This window comes from Venturia canescens, chromosome 1, assembly GCF_019457755.1.
Source record: "Venturia canescens isolate UGA chromosome 1, ASM1945775v1, whole genome shotgun sequence".
NCBI classification, from domain to species: domain Eukaryota; kingdom Metazoa; phylum Arthropoda; class Insecta; order Hymenoptera; family Ichneumonidae; genus Venturia; species Venturia canescens.
The window spans coordinates 40,093,298-40,116,149 of record NC_057421.1 but is presented as its reverse complement, the minus strand read 5'-3'; the positions used below and the strand labels follow the sequence as shown (position 1 = coordinate 40,116,149).

Below are 22,852 nucleotides of genomic sequence, written 5' to 3'. Positions count from 1 at the left end.
GGCACACACGCTGCAACACAGAAATATCAAAGTTTGGAAGTATTCGCTGTATATCAGTCATACAAACTTCAATACTATTTGAAAAGGAACACTTAAAAACTTGCCGAACCAAGTTCAATTACATATTACCATAATCAAAGATAAGGGGTGATCCGTCGCATATATATTTATCCACAGAAATTTCAGAGTTCGCAGGTATCTGCTGCGGTTCAATGTATCTGCGCAATGAGCTTCGAAGACAGCAATTTTAAATCTACCCATAAATGAGCAACTGAAGACTTTTATAATCAATTTTTTACTTCATAATATAGATGTTACAATTAGACTCAAAATGTAAAATGAATGGCAGAGTATTTAAATTGTATAGTTTGCAGATTTTTGCAGTATTTTAATGATTCGAATCTACAGCATTATAATGAAAAGTTGTCAAAAGTCATGATGTTACATTAAAATGACAAAGCGCACATTGCATTCAGCAATTCTGTAAGTTTCTGGGGATGTTGGTAGGCATCATATTTGATCACATCCAAAACTGAGCAACAGTAGACTTATCGGAATGAATTTTTTTTATAATAATTCCATATTTGTAGTTTGCAAAGTGGAAATACTCAACATACATGTCATTCTATAAGTTTTGTTATCAAAATTTATGTTTGCATACCGCATTCCTAAGATACTACTTTTCATATCATTAGCAAAAAAAGCATCCAAAAGCTTTCTGGAAAAGTTTCCAAATTTATCACTCGACAGACCTAATGGGAAAAGAATAACTACACACTATACCAAGACCAGATGTTTTTTTGAAAATCTGATTTACAAAATGTGCAATTCAAGATCATGGTTAGAAACCTCTCGAATCATGTTACCACAATCATCATGAAGGAGTAGAAAATCATAGAACACATATTAGGGAACGAATTAATAATATGAATCGATCCACTGCAAACTGAGCGGGTGAAAACGAGGATCGGAGAGGGCAGAGCCTAACTGAATATCAAGCAAAATATGGGGATGTTTAAAAATAATGACGACACAAGAAATAAATTAGAAAACATTTATTCAATTAAAGTTTCTAATATCATTCTAACAGTTGCGTGTATTTTTGTTCTATTTATTCGTATATATAATCTATGTACACATGATATATAACCACGCCACTGACAATATATTCGCACTGGACAATATTTCTCGTACTCTGGTTTAATTGAAGGATTATTTTAGTTAACACTTATTTCCAATCGAACGAAATAATGAAATCTTGAAAAGTTTCGTTGACATATATGCATCGCGCATTTTTTATATTCTTTTTCACACACACATCACAGACTGCATTTACGCGGCCGCTTTGATACCGGTTTAATATATCACAAATAACAAAATAAATAGTAATATGCACTTCCTTAGATGACGAAAATTATTTTTTTATTGATCCCGCACGCACTTCGTAATGTCGAAACTCTGTTCATACGATCAAAAACTGACACATGGTTTGTACATATATATATGTATATCGGTCGAATTCATGACTGCTGTTACCAGCTGTGCTGCGCCGTGTGCTACGTTCTGAAGTTGACGTCAGATTTCCAATCATCAACAACTAATTTCAACAACCAATCACAACGTCTAAAAATGGATGTCGTCAGATCCAACGAATCAGAAACTCGAGAGCATCAAAGTGCCTTTGATAGTGTTTAAAATACAGACGCATAAATTCTTGAATGTGTTGGTAACTTTTGCATAATCTTGAGCCCGTGCAAAGTTTTTTCTCAGCAATTACAACACCGATCATGCTGATTTAGGGCGGAATTGAAAGAGAATTACTCAATTGGCTTAAACTTCAATTTTCAAGTTGCTAAATGGTTCCTGAGCTTCGTAATTCAATAAAATCACATGCCAATTTTACCCCCACCACGGCGAATCGTTTTATTCAGAGAAAGTATAGTCTCGGCGAGAGTCTCGGGCCAGCAGACGACAGTTCTGTCAATGTACTTGTCCCGAGACTCTGCCGAGTCTCTTGATTGATAGTCTCGGCGAGAGTCTCGGGCCAGCAGACGACAGGGCTGTTAATGTACTTGTCCCGAGATTCTACCGAGTCTCTTGATAACAGTGGGACATGATAATGTGATGTATGCTTGGTATGATGAAAAAATTAGATTGGTGTGACATTGGGAAAAGGGTTAAAATGCAGTTATGAAAATTAGGGGGTGCAATTTCAGGATCGAAAATTTTCTTCAACAATATATATATGTCTACTTTCCGTTCCCTTTCCATGAGTGAAAATTTGCTTATCGGGATAAATTCTTGGAATTCGGTTAGCAAAAATGTCTCGGAATTGGAGCTCGAATCGGGTCACAAAAAATTCTCGGAATTGGAGCTCGAATCGGGTAGCAAAAAATTCTCGGAATTGGAACTCGAATCCTTCTGAGCTATAATCTTGGAGGTTAGACCAACAAACTCATTTATATGATAGGCATATAGAATGCCAACGCGGGCAACGAGGGACAAGGGGGTGGAGCCCCCGGCGGGGGTGGAGGGGGCGGAGCCCCCCGAATAAAGGCGAATAAAATTTTAATTTGACTATCCCGAATAATCCGTCCACTACATTGTCACCCCGCGAAAAAATGCGAAAAACTGCGAATACATAAAAACGCGCATACAGAACGACTCCACGGGTTCCGAAGGTTTATAACACGACAAATCGGTCTCATCTTAAACTTAGCATCGCGGCGTGCCATGACCCAGCAGAACCACGAAAAATCGCGAATGCGGAACGGGTAGGGTTCAATATATAGGGTAATGTGGGGCAAAATGGACACTTAAGGATTTAAGCAAGTTTCATTGATGAGCATATGGTCTTTCAACTATTTTTGAGTCCCAAAATTGATGCCCAGTCCTCGTTTTCTGAATTTTGCAAAAAAAAAATTCCGGAGCAAAACGGACACAGCCTTTACGAGGCATAAAAATCGAAAAATCGACATTGGTCTTTGTTGCAAGTAAATCCGTCCAGTCGATCCTGAGATATGTAACGTTAGTGATTTAAAATCCATCGTTTCGGGAACTTTAATATCTTAGAGACGGGCGTAAGTTCAGCATGTTTACAATTTAAAGTACATAATTAGATTTGAATGTCCAGTTACCATCTGAAATAACTGAGGACATAAGTAAGGTACGACGCTGAAGTTTGCAACGTTGGAGTTCAACGAAATGAACGAAAAAAAAAATTTATAATTCATTATTTTATTATTTTACGAATGATTGATGGAGAATGCGTCTCGTCGTCAGGCGAGTCGCTCTTCTTGGACTGGCCACTCGCGGCAGCACCTACTGGACGCTCTCAGGCACGCTACGGGGCTCACGAGCACGGCTCGCCGCCTCACGTGCGTCGTACCGGACAATGCATGGGAGCGGCCATTATCGTCCAGTTCGCGTTGCTATACACATCGCTCTGTACTGTTCTTTCAACATTCACACTCATTATCGTTGCACTCATCTTGTTTCACTCATGTAGTAAGTAATTAAACTCACGGGAACTCATCTAGCGATTGATCCACGCGGGGACAATTTGCATAAGCTTTAAAAAAGGTGCATCATCATTTGGGAAACACTCATCTCACCTCGTGGCAGCGCCGACGCCACGTGTCTTTCTTTCTCATCGGGCCACTCGAGCCATTCACGAGTGTATTAATATAATCTCTCGTGAAACAAAGGTGCTCATAGATTCATATATTCGCTCATCATACAAATTCATAATCGCTGAACATTTTGCACTCATCTTCATTGTTATTTGGTGCTGTGAATAAAATACGTGTTATAGTATTAGTGAAGAAACTCGTGTGTGTTGCCTCAATTGATTTCGCCCACCCGTGTCGCTATCCCCTTCCACCCGGCAAAATCTTTTCTACGTTATTTCTCAAACATTTGGTCCTTCGAGCCGGATAGCGACCGTCGAGTGAACGTGCGCGAGTGCTAGTGTTACACGCGTATTCAACATTCATTGTGCGTCTCAGTGCCGCGAGTGCCAATCACTGTGCCCCTCGAGCGAAAAGGTGGCCAATAACTGTGCTCTCACGCCACAAAGTGGCCAATCACCGTACATTTTCATATTTTTGACCACTTTTCGTGCTCTCTCATTATTTCACTCATTTCTCGCGTTTTTTTTGAATTCATTCGGTAGCACTCATCGCGCAGTGATTCGCGCTCATTTCTCAACTCAGTTTTTCGTGCGCTCTCATCCATTCGGTGTGCTGCAAACGTGGTGTTACGCGTGTGACTTCTCAGCTCATCGTTTGTGAACACTTATTGCGGAGTTTTAGTGAATTCCTCTCAGTTCGCGGAAATTCGAAATGTCTCAACCAAACTCAGGCAGGTCAACGCCCGAGTCGCGTGAATCAGGCAAAATCACCACTCCTCCGGTGCCCACAATCACTCTCGAGCCATCGAGTGAGGAGCGCGCTGCCACCAGCAACACACTGCCAATCGAGGGCTCTCTCGACACCGGAACCGTGGCAACTCAGCCACCCACCGCACTCACTCTCACAGCTGACACTCAAAAGTCAGCTGCAGGCTCAACCGGAGGAACCCGCACTCTCCGAAGAAACTCACCGACGCGATTGCCTGTTGAGTTCACACTCAAGAGTCAATCGCAGGCGACACGCATCACCTGCATGCACTCTATCCTCCGCACTCTGCCAAGCGATTTGTCAACTCTCACTCTCAACGAAGTTGAGACTGATCTCGAACAGCTTGAGGATCTGCATCGCGATTTCTCAGCCACTCATGCATTCTTTGAACTCAACTGGCCTGCCAACTTCCTCGATCACGATTATTTCACGCATGATCTTTATCAACAAGAGGTAAAGGCGTACCGAAGTGCTAAATTAGCACTCACTAAAGCAAAACAGGCATGCACCCCCCTGCAGCGCACTCATCGGGTGAGCCACGTCACAACTCAAAGCTGTCGGACATTGCGCTTCCAAGCTTCTCCGGCCAGTATTCAGATTGGCCGCAGTTCAGGGAAATGTTCTCATGCCTCATTATGGACTGTGATCAGCTCTCAGACGTGGAGAAGCTGCATTACTTGCGCAGTTGCATGGAAGCGGCGCCTGCCCAACTCATCGCCAACTTCCCTCTTGTCGGCAGTTCCTTGAGGCCATCATGGGAACTACTCATTGGGCGCTACGAGAACAAACGCCTACTCATCCAAGCTCAATTGGACAAGGCCTGCAGTATCACTCAGCTCAAGTCTAAATCTGCGAAGGGACTTTCCGCACTCATTTCAAAGGTCTCTGAGGCCCGAAAAGCCTTGGAATCTCTTGGTGTCACCGATTCTCTGGGAGACATAATTCTCGTCCATCATGTTTCCCGCAGTCTGGACAATGCCACGCGGGAGGGATGGGAGACCTCGTTGGGTGCATCAACTGAGTACCCATCATTCTCACGACTTGAGGAATTTATCAATGCTCGAGCGCGCGCTCTCGAACGCATTGAGTCGAGTTTATCGTCGAACTCATCAGCCGCATCATCAACAAGCACTCATCCCAGAAAATCGGCTACTACTCATCAGGCGAGTAGCACGCCTCAAACCCAACAGGCAGCAGCTGGTGCATACAACTGCGACTGCTGCAATGGCAATCATTTCGTGGTGATGTGTCCCAAGTTTCGCAGCCTCGATGTGGCCGCGCGAAGGAAGCTAGCCAACAATTCTCAGCTTTGTTTCAATTGCCTAGGCAGACACAATGCGAACTCATGCCGCTCAACCAAGGGGTGTAAAACTTGCGGTGCAAAACACCACACAATGCTACACGAACCAGCTCAACGTCAGTCACCGATCTCTCAATCAAACGCTGAGTCGTCTCCAGCCACAGCAACGAGCACTCAATAGGAAGTCGGTGCAATTGTCCACTCATCAACTGCCTGCTGCACTCAACCGACTACTCTGCTTGCCACAGCAATTGCTGAGGTCCACTCAGCACTCAACACTCATCATGTTCGCATACTCATCGATCCGGGCTCTGAGCTCTCCTTCGCCTCAGAGCAACTCATTCGAGCACTCAACGTCAGCCGCCAACACTCAACAATCAACATCACAGGCATTGGAGGAAAAAAGTAACTCACACACGAGGCATTGTCTCCTTGACTTTGCACTCAATGCAAGCTGACTCCTCGGTCACCGTGCAGGCACATGTTCTTCAAACTGTCTCATCAATATTACCATCCTTCGAAATGTGCTCGCATGCGTGGCCTCACCTCAACAATTTAAAATTGGCCGATCCAGACTTCTTGAAGCCGCGGCCGATCGACATTATCCTCGGAGCGGACGTTTATGGGCTCATCATCAAGCCCAACATTCTCAACCACTCACCTTCAATGCCAATTGCTCAGTTGTCAATTTTTGGTTGGCTCGTTCTTGGCCCAGTGCACTCAACACCGTCTACTTCTTGCACTGCATTTCATGTCAAGGCTCAAACTGACAACAATGACTTGCAGCAACTCCTCACCAAGTTCTGGATTCAGGAGGAGCTACCATCCGACGCTGCAAGCCCACTCACACCTGAAGAGCAAGAGTGCGAAGATCACTTTCTTGCCACTCATTCTCGAGACGCCTCAGGTCGGTACATTGTTCGAATCTCACTCAAATCATCTCGCAACTTATTGGGCAACTCATACAGAACCGCTCACCATTGTTTACAACGAATACTCAAAAAGCTTGAGCGAGATGACACACTCAAGAAACTCTACGCAAATTTCATGCGGGAGTACGAAGACTTAGAACACATGGTTCGTGTATCGGGATACTCATCAAAGCCAACTCATCACGGCAAATCCACTGTTGACGCAGTCTCCGGTGAGATGACCTTGGCACCAGATGCTTCAAAACCATTTGGAGGGTTGAGGGTCTCATCTGGCGGCTCGGAGACACGGATGAAGCCGGTATATTATTTGCCGCATCACGGCGTTCTCAGATCCGATAATACCACCACCAAGCTCCGTGTTGTATTCAATGGCTCAAGCTCAACGTCTTCAGGACGCTCAGTCAACGACATCATGCACACAGGCCCAAACCTGCTGTTAGACGTCTTTGACGTACTCATTTGGATTCGACATCATCGGCACATCTTCGCCACCGACGTGACAAAAATGTATCGTCAAATCAAAGTGCACGAGGACGATTGGGATCTTCAGCGCATTCTCTGGGTTGATGAACACCTCAATGAAGCTCATTATCAGCTCACCACGGTGACCTATGGCACAAAGGCAGCCCCATACCTTGCTGTCCGAGCTCATCCAATTGGTTGAGGACGAAGGCCATCGGTTTCCGCTGGCAATCCCCTCATTGCTCAAGGGACGATATGTCGATGACATATTCGGGGGAGCAGATTCAAGCGAACCACTCATCAAAATCGCTCACCAACTCACCAATCTTTGCAAGGCGGGAGGCTTCCCTCTTGCAAAATGGCAAGCAACTGATCAGGCTCTACTAGCGACAGTTTCAGCAACTCATGAGCCTTCAAAACCCATCTCATTCGACGATTCCTCGACCAAACTTCTCGGATTCAAGTGGCTCCTACGAGCCGACACCTTTGTTTTCACAGCAAAGCCTAGTGATCACTCAAAATCAATCACGAAGCGACTCATATTATCTGAGGTAGCACAGATATTCGATCCACTTGGACTCATCTCACCTGTGACAATCAGAGCAAAATTGCTCCTGCAAGAGCTCTGGTTACACAAAATCAACTGGGACGACCCATTGCCGTCTCACATCATTTCAAGATGGTCTCACTTCAGAGAAGATCTCAAAAATTTGGCTCAAATCTCAATTCCCAGGTGGTTTCACACCTGGACTAACTCAACAGTGGAGCTCCACGGTTTCTCTGATGCTTCTCAACTAGCGATGTCAGCTGTCGTCTACATCGTCTCACACTCGCCGTCCACAGGCGCCAAATCATCTCTCGTTTGCGCAAAGACGAAAGTAGCTCCAATCGAACCACTCACAATCCCGAGGTTAGAACTCACAGCAGCGCTGCTACTATCAAAACTCATCAAGCATACACAAGCTACACTCCAGCTACCAATTACTTCAACTCATTTATGGACGGACTCTCAAGTCGCACTCATGTGGATCAAATCACCCGCTTCGCGCTGGAAGGACTTTGTCAGGAACCGAGTAACTCAAATTCAAGAACTCACGCCTCAAGCTCATTGGAGACGAGTTCCAGGCACATCCAACCCAGCTGACGGCCCATCAAGGGGCTTAACAGCTCAACAACTCAATGATCACTCACTCTGGTGGACGGGACCACCATGGATACTCAAACCAATGACCTCATGGCCTCGACAGACTCAACCCTCAGTGCACATGAGGCCCGTCAAGGCGTTGCTCTCTTCGTGGCCACTCCGAGAGTCGAGTATCATTGGGACCTCATTCATCGATACTCGACGCTCTCAAAACTCATCCGAGTCACCGCTTTGTGCTCCAAGGTCATTTCAAGATTGAGGAGACAAACTGACTCACCACTCATTTCGCGAGACGACATGGAGGCTGCTAAAGTCTTTTGGATTAAGGCCACTCAAGCAGCGTATTTCTCACACGAGCTACGCTCATTGAAGTCAAATATTCCACTACAAAGAACTCACGTTTTTTCTCGATTGACCGCCTTCCTTGATCACGAAGGCGTCATTCGGGTCGGTGGTCGGCTCAACTTGTCAACACTCAGTCCGGAGACTAAGCACCCAGCCATATTGCCTCGCCACTCATGCCTATCAACACTCGTAATCGACAATTCTCATCGTCGCACATTACATGGGGGCACTCAACTCACTCTGGCTGACATTCGCCAGTCATACTGGATACTCGGAGGCAGAGCTCCAGTGAAAACTCACATTCTCCATTGTGTAAAGTGCGCACGTCAGCGAGGGATACGCGCTCAACAGCTGATGGGTCAGCTGCCTGTTGCTCGTGTCACCCCATCTCGCCCATTCACTCACACTGGAGTCGATTACGCAGGGCCACTCACACTCAAGACCTGGAAAGGGCGAAGTGCAAAAACAATGAAGGGTTGGATTTGCGTCTTCGTGTGTCTCACAACTTCAGCAGTTCATCTTGAAGCAGTCAGTGATTATTCAACTGATGGATTCATTGCTGCATATCGACGCTTCGTCTCAAGACGAGGCATTCCAGGCACACTCTACTCAGACTGTGGAACCAATTTCGTAGGCGCTGATGCAGCTCTGAAGCGAATGGTTACTCAGTACACTCACGAAAGTCGTCAAATTGCCTCACAGCTGGCTGTTGACGGCACTCAATGGCACTTCAACCCTCCAGCCACTCCTCACATGGGAGGAAAGTGGGAAGCAGTGGTAAAATCAATGAAGTATCATCTCAGACGCATAGTAGGAGAGACTGTGCTGACATTTGAGGAACTCACAATCATGCTTTCACAAATCGAAGCAGTGTTGAACTCACGACCGCTAGAAGCACTCAGCGACGATCCAGAGGACGTATCAGCATTCACTCCTGGTCATTTCTTGACTGGAGATGCTCTATCAAGTTTGCCTGAGCCATCGCTGACTCACTTAAACATCAATCACCTCTCTCGTTGGCAACTCATTCAACAAAAGATTCAAAACCTTTGGTCTCAGTGGTCAGCTCACTATCTCCAGCGTCAACAATCAATTTCGAAATGGCATCATCCATCAAATGAAATCAAGGTGGGATCACTCGTACTCATTACAGATGAAAGATTCTCGCCAGGCAAGTGACCTTTGGCCAGGGTCACTGCTCTACACCCAGGTGGGGATGGACTCATCATAGTGGTCACACTCAAAACAGCCTCTTCGACACTCACTCGGCCGATCGCAAAGCTCGCGCCTCTGCCCACTCAACAACAAGACGTCTCAAACTAGAACATCATCTCCACGGTGCTGATGGCGGGAGGAATGTTTGAGAATGCGTCTCGTCGTCAGGCGAGTCGCTCTTCTTGGACTGGCCACTCGCGGCAGCACCTACTGGACGCTCTCAGGCACGCTACGGGGCTCACGAGCACGGCTCGCCGCCTCACGTGCGTCGTACCGGACAATGCATGGGAGCGGCCATTATCGTCCAGTTCGCGTTGCTATACACATCGCTCTGTACTGTTCTTTCAACATTCACACTCATTATCGTTGCACTCATCTTGTTTCACTCATGTAGTAAGTAATTAAACTCACGGGAACTCATCTAGCGATTGATCCACGCGGGGACAATTTGCATAAGCTTTAAAAAAGGTGCATCATCATTTGGGAAACACTCATCTCACCTCGTGGCAGCGCCGACGCCACGTGTCTTTCTTTCTCATCGGGCCACTCGAGCCATTCACGAGTGTATTAATATAATCTCTCGTGAAACAAAGGTGCTCATAGATTCATATATTCGCTCATCATACAAATTCATAATCGCTGAACATTTTGCACTCATCTTCATTGTTATTTGGTGCTGTGAATAAAATACGTGTTATAGTATTAGTGAAGAAACTCGTGTGTGTTGCCTCAATTGATTTCGCCCACCCGTGTCGCTATCCCCTTCCACCCGGCAAAATCTTTTCTACGTTATTTCTCAAACAATTGATGTTGCTTAAAAAATTACGAATTGGAAATTCGGCAGGGAATAAAATTGGAGATTTACTGGAATTATTTGAGAGTTTTTTTAGATCATTTCGTTGGACTCCAACGTTGGAAACTTCAGCGTCATAGTAAGGTTCTGTCTGATGGTTATTTATCAGTACTATTAAGAATGTTTCTGAAGCCATGTCAATATCAACTTTATATATAATATGAGTGTTCATAACTTTCTTTTTAATTCTTCCACCAATTTTATAATATATGATTTTTTCAATAAGGTTTTTATATCGCTCTAGATTCCACTGAAGCATAATTTATTTGATCGATTATGATCAAATTCGTCATTCCATCATGACTTTCCTCATTGACCATCCTCATTAATTAACCTATTGAGCCATGAACTTGATTGAATTAATGACAATGGTCTAGTATTATACAACTTGATATTTGTTAAATATATTTATGTTTGTATTGCCCAATTCAAAAAGAACTGATATCCCCATAAAAAACTTTTTAAAAGTAAAAAAATTACGCCAAGTATTAAAAAGTGCAACCTCGTTTATAATAATATTTATTAGATTTTTCCCTCTAATTATTTATTCTGTTTCTTTGGAAAAATATAATCATATCAATTTAATCAAGCCAAGTGATGTTTGTTTTTTATTATTTGGACTATAAATTTAGAAAAAAAAATCAAGCTTTTGAACAAAAACTTGGCGTGCATGGTTTTTCAAAATAATAAGTGTTCAAAATAATTTCTATAAATAAACTCTTCATAGGCCTGTGCTAGCAGCGATTTTATTAAGCTTTCTATTCCATTTAAATGAACGTTAAATTCAGAAAAATGAAAGTTAAATACAAAATATAGTATAGTAAAAACGAAAGTAACCAAATATTATATGATAAAAAAGAACTCCCTTCAAGTATAAGCAGAAGTTTGAATATCCAAAAAAAACTAATAAACTTGTTTTAATCGGCGTACTATTTAGTCCTTAGATTTAAAAAATCACAGACACGAGGTTAGATGTATGTATATACGTGTACCTATATATGTAATTGAATTAAAGTTTCTTTCAATTTGCCTCCGATGCAGGGTAATGGAAAGGATCCTTACCGAACTTATTTGGATTGGAAGGAGCAAGAGCAACAGGAAAAATGTAAAATAGCTAAATTCGAGAAACCAGTGTACATGGTTTACTTGGGTGTATACTTCGGTCTATTTTGAACAATGAGAGGATTGGGAGAAGCTAGAAAAACAAGAAGAACGTAAAATAGTAATAATTTGAATACTGGTGTGCATTGTTCATTTAAGTACATTTTGAAAAACCATGCACGCCAAGTTTTTGTTCAAAAGCTTGAGTTTTTTTTCTAAATTTGTAATCCAAATAATAAAAAACAAACATCACTTGGCTTGATTAAATTGATATGATTATATTTTTCCAAAGAAACAGAATAAATAATTAGAGGGAAAAATCTAATAAATATTATTATAAACAAGGTTTCATGTTGCACTTTTTAATACTTGGCGTAATTTTTTTACTTTTAAAAAGTTTTTTATGATGATTTTCAATTACAGCGTATCATCAAAAATAATTATCAATCCACTAGAAACGAACGCAATAGGAGAAAGAATCGAAATCCTTAAAAAAAAAACTAAATGAAGAACCAAATATTTGAGCACATCCCTATCACATAATCGGAAATTATTCTATAAGTGCCATTAGCATGACTATGATCATTATAATAATCATCATATTAACAATTTTCAAAGCTAAACATTGTCAACGAATTCGATTAATACAACAAACTGATGATATCGAACTAGCCCCGACTTTCGTGGCAAGACCAAAAATTATAGAAGAACTTACATCTGAATCTACTAACGACAAAATTGTTATCAGAAAAGCAAAATCGAAAAACGCAAACAACAATGGATCATTGCGACTTCAGAAGTAAAAAAAAAAAAAAAAAACTTACATTAAACGGGAAAGGAACTAGAAAACAAACATAACTACGAAATCATTCAAATTTAATTATGTTAATTCCGTGCGAAAAATAGCCGAAATAAATTTCGTCTCCCAAAGGGGGGAGGGATGTTGTGCCCGTACATCGCACTCATTAAAACAAATTAAGCACTCTCAGCGCAAACGCAGCAATGGTGAAATATCGATGCTCCCGAACGAGCGCATCGACCCTCGATGTCAACATCGAAACATCCAGAAGGAAATCTAGGTTATATTCGCACGGGAAGGGGAAAACCCCCAAATCTATAAAACTATCGACTAACCCAAAATTCGACAGTCTTTGACGAGAATTGTAATGATTGGTCTCGAGGCAATAAAACCTCGAATTTGTAACTTCTTAAATAAACTTATTGTTAACTTGTTGTAAAAGTATCGAGTTGGAGTTCAGGTCTTTTGGCCTAAATCCCTTAAATACTCGTCATTGATAACTCGTACCTTCGCGACGGTCTTCGCGGACACAACAATAGTCGGAAACCTCTTGAATCACGTTACCACAATCAGCATGAAGAAATAGTAGAAAATCATGGGACACATATTAGGCAACCAATTAATAATATGTATTGATCCGCTGCAAGCCGATGGAGTCAAAACAAGGATCGGAAAGAGCAGACCCAAACTCAATAGGAAGCAAAATATGAGAATATTAAAAAATAATGATGACACAAGAAATAAATTAGAAAACATTTATTCGATTAAGGTTTCTCACATTATACACTAACAGTTCCGTGTATTCTTGATTTATTAATTATCAACCATAATATTTCAGATCGCAAAAAGAAAATTTGACGTTATAGGCTGACGAACATTTTTCCTTACAACTTCCAGACCTATTTTTGATAAACTGATTTGCCTTATTTATATTATTCACTAACTATGCGAACGTTTGTTACATTTGTCCCGTACTTAGTAACGTCAAACCCCGGCCGGTTCGTTACCACACACCTATCAAAGGGAACTCGTATATATAACCTACATTATTACACATGATATATAATCACGCAACTGATGATATATTTACACTGGACAATATTTCGCGCCCTCTGGTTTAATTGAAAGATTATCTCAGTTGACACTTATTTCCAATCGAACGAAATAATGAAATCTTGAAAAGTTTCGTTGACATATGCATCGCGCATTTTTTTATACTTTTTATTTTCACACACAGATCACAGTCTACATTTACGCGGCCGCTTTTATACCGGTTTAGTATACCACAAGTTTTAACAAAATAAATGTTAATATGCACTTCGTTAGATGACGCGAAAATTATTTTTATTTTCCCGCACGAACTTAATAACATCATAACCCCAAACGTCAACATGACGTGAAACTTCGGCTGGTGACTTTCGAGTACTTTCGAGCTTTCGGGCTCTCGAGCTCCGAGCTCCTTAGCTTTCCGCCAAACTTCCTTTCTCTTTTACTTGAATGTCATTGGTCCAAAATTCTCTCACCTTTCATTGGTTGCAACAAAATTTCTCTCACCAGGGATTGGCGATCATGGGGGCCAAGGGGCCTATGTTTGTAGCGGTTGGAGTACGCGTATACAGATACGTCAAATCCTGAATGTGTTAGTAACTTTTGCATAATCTTAAGCCCGTGCAAAGTTTTTTCTCAGAAATTACGACACCGAGCATGCTGATTTTGGGCTCATTCGACAGAGAACTTCTTAATTAGCTAAAAGTTAAATTTTCAAAGTCGTACATAACTCATGAGCTTCGCAATTAAAGAAAATCACAGGCGAATTTTACCACCACCACCGCGAATCGTTTTATTCAGAGAAAGTATAGTCTCAGCGAGCCTCAGGCCAGCAGACGACAGATCTGTCAATGTACTTGTCCCGAGACTCTACCGAGTCTCTTGATACCATTGAATAAACCCTTCAAATTTCAAAAGTTTATATTTTTTTTCCTTGCCGCAAAAAAATCGCGAAAAAACCCCACAAAATCCGGCTCCTACACGGGGTGACCCTCTTATGCTGTATTTCATTATTCCAATCGATCAATTTTGCGTTATCTGAAAAAAAGATTCGAGCGCCTTAGGAAAGGTACTTTAGTGTCCGCCTCCGATTTTGATAATTTTTTTCTATGTTATAGTCCATCCAAAAATAAGAGACACGTATTTTTTTTTATCGGCCGAAAGTTATTTTTAAGGGGTGAAATCAACCCTCAAAGTTCGGCATGTTTTGCATCTGGTAGAGTGTTTCATATAGAAGCACTCAACCGATCGAAACGAAACTAAATGCAAAATGTTCGGCATGTCAAATAACCCATATGACATGTCCAACTTCTTATGCACCTTTACGGCAAAGGGGTGAACCACCCCCGAATATTCAGAATTTTTTCGTATAATAAAAACTTACAATCCGATTTTAATAAAAGAAATGCCATTTTGCAGAGCAAAAAAATAAAATGGACGTGTTTTTTGGTTTACCTCGGATCAAAAAAATTAAGGGGGTAAACCAGTCCTAAAATCTTGAATTTCACTTCGCGCATCGAAATGTTTACATTCAATTCATATGGTTCCTTTATCATTGCGTATCGACTTATATGTCGAATAATATTTATTTCACATATTCATTGGCTGACATCATAATCGTATAGACAATCGAATACTTTGACATGCTTTACGTGAGAAGTGTTAGTTTTCGTTCTATTTATATAAGTTTCTATTTTGAATGATTTACGAAAACAAAATAAAACTCAAATATCGAGAGTCGCATCGACAATTCCCCGCCCAGAAGGCAAACAAAGCTGACCCAAGCCTTGCCATATTCTTATTCATATCAAGAATCGCTATAGCGGCTCGTAGCCAAGTATTCTTAAAAAAGCCAGCTCGCTCAGCCTAATGCTTGAGAGATATCCGAAAAACAAAGAAAAATCTGTTTTTGAGCAATTGAATGAAAAGTGATGGACCGGACAAGTACTTTTAGCACATATTTAAACATATTTTGTACCGACACGAAATTGACGTCGAATATTGTGAATACCAAGGGATCCTGAAAGTCTGAGAAGAATCGATTTTCTTATAAGTCTCTGCCACCATCGAGTAACAAATGACTTTTACCTTTGATGCGATTTTTTGGTAACTTTTTGATTCACTAGAACTTTTTCAAGTTCCGGATGCTTCCCGTAGGAATGAATTTCTCACGTTCTATTCGATTTTTTTTTTCCTTGACAATATAATTACGGATTTGTATTTCTTCTAAATATAATGTTTTTTTCACGATTTGTGAAAGCTTTTCTTAATTGTGTTGTTGAAATTATTTACAGTTGGTTTCGTAATTTTTTTTACATATGATTATGTTTTTAATTTTTTTCATTCGTCATCCGATGTACTCGTCACTTTTGCATTTATTTGACAACGTTTTGTTTATTTGAACACCAAACGTTTTTCATACATTACCAAGATTTAGCAGATTCAATTTTTTTTATTCATTACATTTGAAGTGGTTTTTTTATGACCTTTAGTAATGAATTTCTCATTTGAACCAAGTTTCGAGAGAATAGATCGAACAACTTCTTATAAATCATCATACATTTGTGTTTTGAAGTACATGAGTGTCACATGGGGTTTCACTGAGACTATTATTGCGTTACATCGACTGGTACCGAAGAACACGTCGTTACCACCTTTGAGCCATTTTGACTCAGGGGCCACTGCGTTACACGCACAGGTAGCCCAGTAACACATTGTTACAGTCTTTGGGTCAATTTAACTTGGTACGAATAGTGTTAGACCGACTGGTAGCCGAGTAACACGTTATTACTTCCGTTGGATCATTTTGACTCACTCAGTGCGAACACGCACTAGTGGCCCAGTAACATGTTGTTATAACCATTAGGTCATTTTGACCCAGGGGTCACTGCATTACACATACAGGTAGCCCAGGAACACCTTGTTATTGCCCTTGGGTCATTTTAACCCGGTGCGAACAACGTTACACCGACTGGTAACCGAGTAAAACGTGGATAGTGCCAATGGGTCATTCTGACCCTTGGTAGATAGCGTTAGACCTACTGATAGCCAAGTTACACGTCGTTACTACCATCGGGTCATTTTAACCCAGGGATGCATTACACGCACTGCATTACACGTATAGTCCAGTAACGCGTTGCAACTGCCATCGAGTCATTTTTCCCTGGTACGAACAGCGTTACACCGACGGTAGCCGAGTAACATGTCATTACGACCTTTGGGTCAGTTTGACCCACGGTAAAAATCCTTACTTAAAAAATGTACTGCGATGTCTGAAGCAAATATGATACCATTGCTAAATGCAATGTGATGAGTAACAAAAATTTTTCACTTTACAAAATTCAAAGTAATGAGTGATGGAATTTTTTTCCATTACAAAATTAAAAGTAATGAGTGATGGAATCTTTTTCCATTACAAAATTCAACGTAACGAGTAATGGAATTTTTTTTCCATTACAAAATTTAAAGTAATGAGTGATTTCATTTCCATTACAAATTCAAAAAGTAATGAGTCATGCATCACTTTTTCATTACAAATTTTGCAACCCTGCCGCCAACTATGAATATGAAAACTTTCAAAGTTGAGTATCATGGTCAAACTTGAAATGAATGCAGGAAAAGAAATATACATAGCATGTACCTTTGATGCATCGAGACTGTGATCGCGATCTCTGGGGCGCCGACTAGTAACAGGACTTCCACCAGCCGATTGATCAGGAGGCCCGTGTGCGACCAACGGAAGGCTTAGCTTAGGATCCAATCTAAGCTGTTTCACTATATCCTCAATAAGTTCGATGAAAGTTTCACATTGTGATTGCGGAAGTAGATTTTCTCCGACCTATTAAGAAAAATGAACACAAAAACTCAGACGGCATCCATGAGTGAAAAAAAAAACTAATCATGGTCCTACATTATACTTTTACAGATCAATAAGGTATTTATGGCGAAGGAAAGTCTGACAGGGTCGGAGACTTTTGATAAAACGACCGTTATCGCGATTTTATTCAGGATTTGTGAGCAACTGTCTCGTCCCGGGAGGGAGCATTAGATGGGGTCGCACAGTCGCCGATTTGAAGAAACAAAGTATATGTTTGCGAGTACCACTGCACGTGAGTGTTTCTTGGGACTGATGGAACGCCCGAGTAACAGAAACTATATTTTCAGGTATACGTAATCTTGTGATGATTTTGTGCGTTATAAAAAAAAATTATAAACCCAACTATAAATAATTTCAACACAACAATTCGAAAGAAATTCACAAATCATGAAAAAACATCATATTAAAAAAAATATAAACTTGTAATTATTTTTTAAATTGTCAGGAAAATTAAATAAAGCGTAAGAAATAAAAAAAAACCAAAAAAACGATTGAAAAATGTCAATGAAAAGTGATGGACCAGACAAATAGTTTTAACACATATTTAAACATATAATTCGTACCGATTAAAAATCGACGTCTAATATTGTGAATAATACCAGGGGATCCTGAAAGTCTGAGAAGAATCGATTTTCTTCCAAGTCTCTGCATCCATAGAGTAACAAATTATTATACCTTTGATGTGTTTTTTTTGGTTTAGAGGCTTCTTGAAACAATTTTATAATGTTAAAACTCGGAATTACGAATCAAACCGTTGTTCTTCGACTAATATCATGAATTTTACTGCTGCACGGAACTAAAATGGTAACTTTTTTGATTCATAAGAACTTTCTCAAGTTCCTGATGGGACTTGTAGGAATTAATATTCTGAATCATCATTAAATATTTGGCCTTGAATTGATGTCATAAGTTTTAATGCTGGACGTAACTTAGATGGAAGGTCTTTTCAATTGGTTTTTTTGAAGTTAAACTTTTATAGGCGCGCTGGGCTTGGGGGGTAAACTGGTGAAAATCTTGTTACAGAAGTGTGTAACGGAAGTGCTACGAAAAGTGTGAATGCGCATGTGCATGTACATTTTGTTCTCTCTCACGCTCATTGCCACGGGCTCATGTGATTGGGCGAGGCGAAAGATAATTGAGAGAGAGATATCCGTTGGTAGAGATAGAAATACTTAATACACAGTGTAGGCCCATCGTCCCTACTCTTACATTTAGTCTTGAGCCCTGACTTGGAAGTATTGTAGGAGAGGGGGGGGGGGGAGAGAGAGAGGCGCACGCAGATTTTCTTTCACTCTTTCTCTCATTTACGCAGTGTTAGTGCGTTAGTCCGCTTTACACGATCATTGATAGGAGCCCTATAGGAGCAAGTGATGGAAATTTCGCGCGTATATTTTCTTTCTCTCTTTTTCTCACTGCCAGTTAATGAAATATATACTGTGACTCATCGTTGCGTAATTATTGTAGTAAATCCGAATAACGATTTGAGAGATCAAGAGACTCGGTAGAGTCTCGGGACAAGTACATTGACAGCCCTGTCGTCTGCTGGCCCGAGCTCGCCGAGACTATCTTTTCTCTGAATAATCTGAATAAAACGATTCGCGGTGGTGGGGGTAAAATTGGCATGTCATTTTGTTCAATTACGAAACTCCTGAGTCATCTGAGGCTTAGAAAATTGAACTGGAGATTAATTAATAAATTCTCTTTCGATTCCACCCACAATCAGCATGATCGGTGGCGTAATTGCTGAGAAAAAACTTTGCACAGGCTCAAGATTATGCAAAAGTTACCAACACATTCTAGAATTTATGCGTCTATATTTACAACACAATCAAAGGCACTTTGATGCTCTCGAGTTTCTGATTGGTTGGATCTGACGACATCCATTTTTAAACGTTGTCATTGGTTGTTGAAATTAGTTGTTGATGATTGGAAATCTGACGTCAACATCAGAACGTAGCACACGGCGCAGCACAGCTGGTAACAGCAGTCATAAATTCGATCGATATACATATAATAATGTACAAACCATGTGTCAGTTTTTGATCGTATGAACAGAGTTTCGACATTACGAAGTACGTGCGGGATCAATAAAAAAATAATTTTCGTCATCTAAAGAAGTGCATATTACTATTTATTTTGTTAAAACTTGTGGTATACTAAACCGGTATAAAAGCGGCCGCGTAAATGTAGACTGTGATCTGTGTGTGAAAATAAAAAGTATAAAAAAATGCGCGATGCATATGTCAACGAAACTTTTCAAGATTTCATCATTTCATTCGATTGGAAATAAGTGTTAACTGAAATAATCCTTCAATTAAACCAGAATATGAGAAATATTGTCCAGTGCGAGTATATTGTCAGTGGCGTGATTATATATCATGTGTACATAGGTTATATATACGAATAAATAGAACAAAAATACACGCAACTGTTAGAATGATATTAGAGTAGAAGGTAAGGCATATTAGAGTAGAAGGTAAATGCAAGTTTTTAAGTGTTCCTTTTCAAATAGTATTGAAGTTTGTATGACTGATATACAGCGAATACTTCCAAACTTTGATATTTCTGTGTTGCAGCATGTGTGCCAATCATTCAAATCATTTACTCCAACCGTATCATGTAATCTAGAAAATTCATCACAAAAGTCTTCCGCTTTTCTAAATACTTCAATTTTCCTTTTTCTACTCCATTGTGAGTTTTCGAATTTCTAAATTCATTTCTGAATTGTCCTGAAATGGTTTTCCTCCAAAACCAATGCAGGTACCTTAAACGTCTTTGAATTCTGTTGCTCTGTTGAATTAAGTTCGCTTAGTTTTTTTTGCTGCTTTGAGTTCTGGCATAATAAATGTTAGAAATTTTCGGGTACTTTTTTTCAGCAACTATCAAACTGTGGATAATTGGACCTCAGCGGCCACTTGCAAACTTTGGAAATATATTTCATTGAGGGCACGTTTTGGATGAAATGAAATCTCTAGATTCAGAATGCAAAAGCGACATTTAAAGTGGGCAAATCTGTTGGATTTTTCGTATTATGAATTTGATCTATCTTTCATTTGAATTTTGAAGAACAGGGATAAATAAAATCTGTTCTATTAAGGAAATCTTTACATCAGTTCTTTCTTGGTATGAAGACTTGGAAAAAATCGCGAAAGGCCAAGGACAGACAGGAGACGAAATATTTCCAGTACAATTTTGACGAAAAATAAATCTTTTGTCGCGGAAACCAACGTTATAAGCCGAAAATTATATTACAGCCCACGAGACGCATTTCTTCACTCTCTTGGGTTCCTATTATACAAAACATATTAGAAGATAAGGGGGAAAATCATCAACGTGGAAAAACAAACCAGTGCCGAAATATTTCCAGTACAATTTTGACGAAAAATAGGTCCTTTTTCGTGGAAACCAACGTTATAAGCTGAAAATCATATCTCGGCCCCCAACCCGCTTTCTACCATTCTCTTGGGTTCCCAATAAGCATAGCATATTAGAGTAGAAGAAAAAAAATAGCCAAAGTGCAAAGACAGACCTGTGACGAAATATTTCCAGTACAATTTTGACGAAAAATAGATCTTATTTCGTGGAAACCAACGTTGTAAGCCGAAAATCATATCTCGGCCCGCAACACACTATTCTCCATACTCTTGGGTTCCAAATAGACGAAACATATTAGAGTACAAGGAAAAAAATCGCCAAAGTCCAAAAACAGACCTGTGACGAAATATTTCCAGTACAATTTTGACGAAAAATTGGTCTTTTACGTGGAAACCAACATTATAAACCGAAATTCATTTCTCGGGCCTCATCCCGGATTCCTCCATGCTGTAGAGTTCCTAATAGGCATAACATATTAGAGTATGAGGAAAAAAATCGCCAAAGTTCAAGGGCAGACTTGTGACGAAATATTTTCACTACAATTTTTACGAAAAATTGGTTTTTTATGGTGGAAACCAACTTTATAAGCCGAACATCATACACAGGGAAAATAAGATTGGGAAAAGTACATTGATGGTCCCTTATTTGCTGATAATTTCATGAAAAAGATTATCCCATAAAAAATGTTCGTATGAGAATGGAATCTATAAAAATGTACTAAGCAATTAATTCATAGAAATTTATACTAAAATCCTATAATCGTCATAACATAAATGAGGAACTTTTGAGAAAAAAGGCGTGATATCAAACCATAAACTTCCCCTAGGGAAAAAAAGGTTGGGACAAGTACATTGATGGTCTCTTGTTTCTGGATGACATAGAAAAAAGATTCAGAACCAGGAAAAAAATTCTATAGAAATAATAAACGAAAAATTGAAAACTTCAAAAAAATTCAACAAAAATAAAAAACAATCAAAAAAATTCTGTAAAGAAAAATAAAAAATTTTCAAAAAAATTCATAAATATTGGACAAATTGAAAAATAAACTATCCAAGTTACATGCAGTATAAAAATGTATGATATCAATTGGAGGCCAAGTTTTTATTGATAATTTGAAATATTTATCGAACAAATCGCAAACTTTAATTGAAATTCATGATAATTATTTTCAAGAAAAAAGTTAATGAAAAAAAAGTCATAACGGAAGTTACGTGCAGTACTAAAATGAATTATATCAATTCGAGGTCAAGTATTTATCAGTTATTCGAAATATAATCTCCGGCGACAAATGAGCGTTGAGAATCCTTGTCGGGCTCACAACGTTTTATCAAAATTACTAAATAATTAATGGAAATAAAATCATTAAAAATTCACATGAAAGTCATTCGTTACTTCAACAAGATACACACTGTAAAGAATCGATTCCCCTCCGACTTTCAGGATCCCCTGGTATTATTCACAACATTCAACTTCGATTGGATCGGTACAAATTATGTTCAAATACGTCTTAAACGTACTTGTCCGGCCCATCACTTTTTATTCAAATTGCTCATTCGAAAACAAATTAGGGCTGTTCTATAATGACAAATATAATAAAATGGATAGAAATAAAAATAATATCTCCAAGTAATTTGAACTTGATTGTTCGCAAGTTCGTATAGCAATATCCACTTCTGATTTTCTTCAGTGAACACATACCATTCGGTAAGAACCAATGAAAATGAGAAATAATCAGGCGCATTCCCTTATGGAAAAATACTTATGAACACTGATCACAAAATACTAATAATACTAATAACAACGTAATTTCGCGCACCGATGGACTAGTACCATTAGTACCTCTAGTGATATCATTAGTGATGACTGTAGTGATATCATTAGTGATGACTGTAGTAATGTCATTAGTGATATCGCTAGTGTTTAATTAGTGAGTCGCTGCTGTTCCATTAGTGATCCCATAAGTAATACCAGTGTTGTCCTTATTAGTGAATAGTTTGAAGTA

At 39.8% G+C, this 22,852-nt stretch overlaps 1 protein-coding gene across 1 annotated transcript in view; it reads right to left on the bottom strand.

Moving 5' to 3' along the window:
- LOC122408149 (uncharacterized) overlaps window positions 1–22,852 on the bottom strand; it is a 1,237,064-nt gene that overhangs the window by 617,516 nt on the left and 596,696 nt on the right. The window contains exon 14 of the mRNA XM_043414787.1: window positions 17,239–17,436. Coding sequence (XP_043270722.1) covers window positions 17,239–17,436 — 198 coding nt within the window. The remainder of the gene's footprint in view (window positions 1–17,238; window positions 17,437–22,852) is intronic.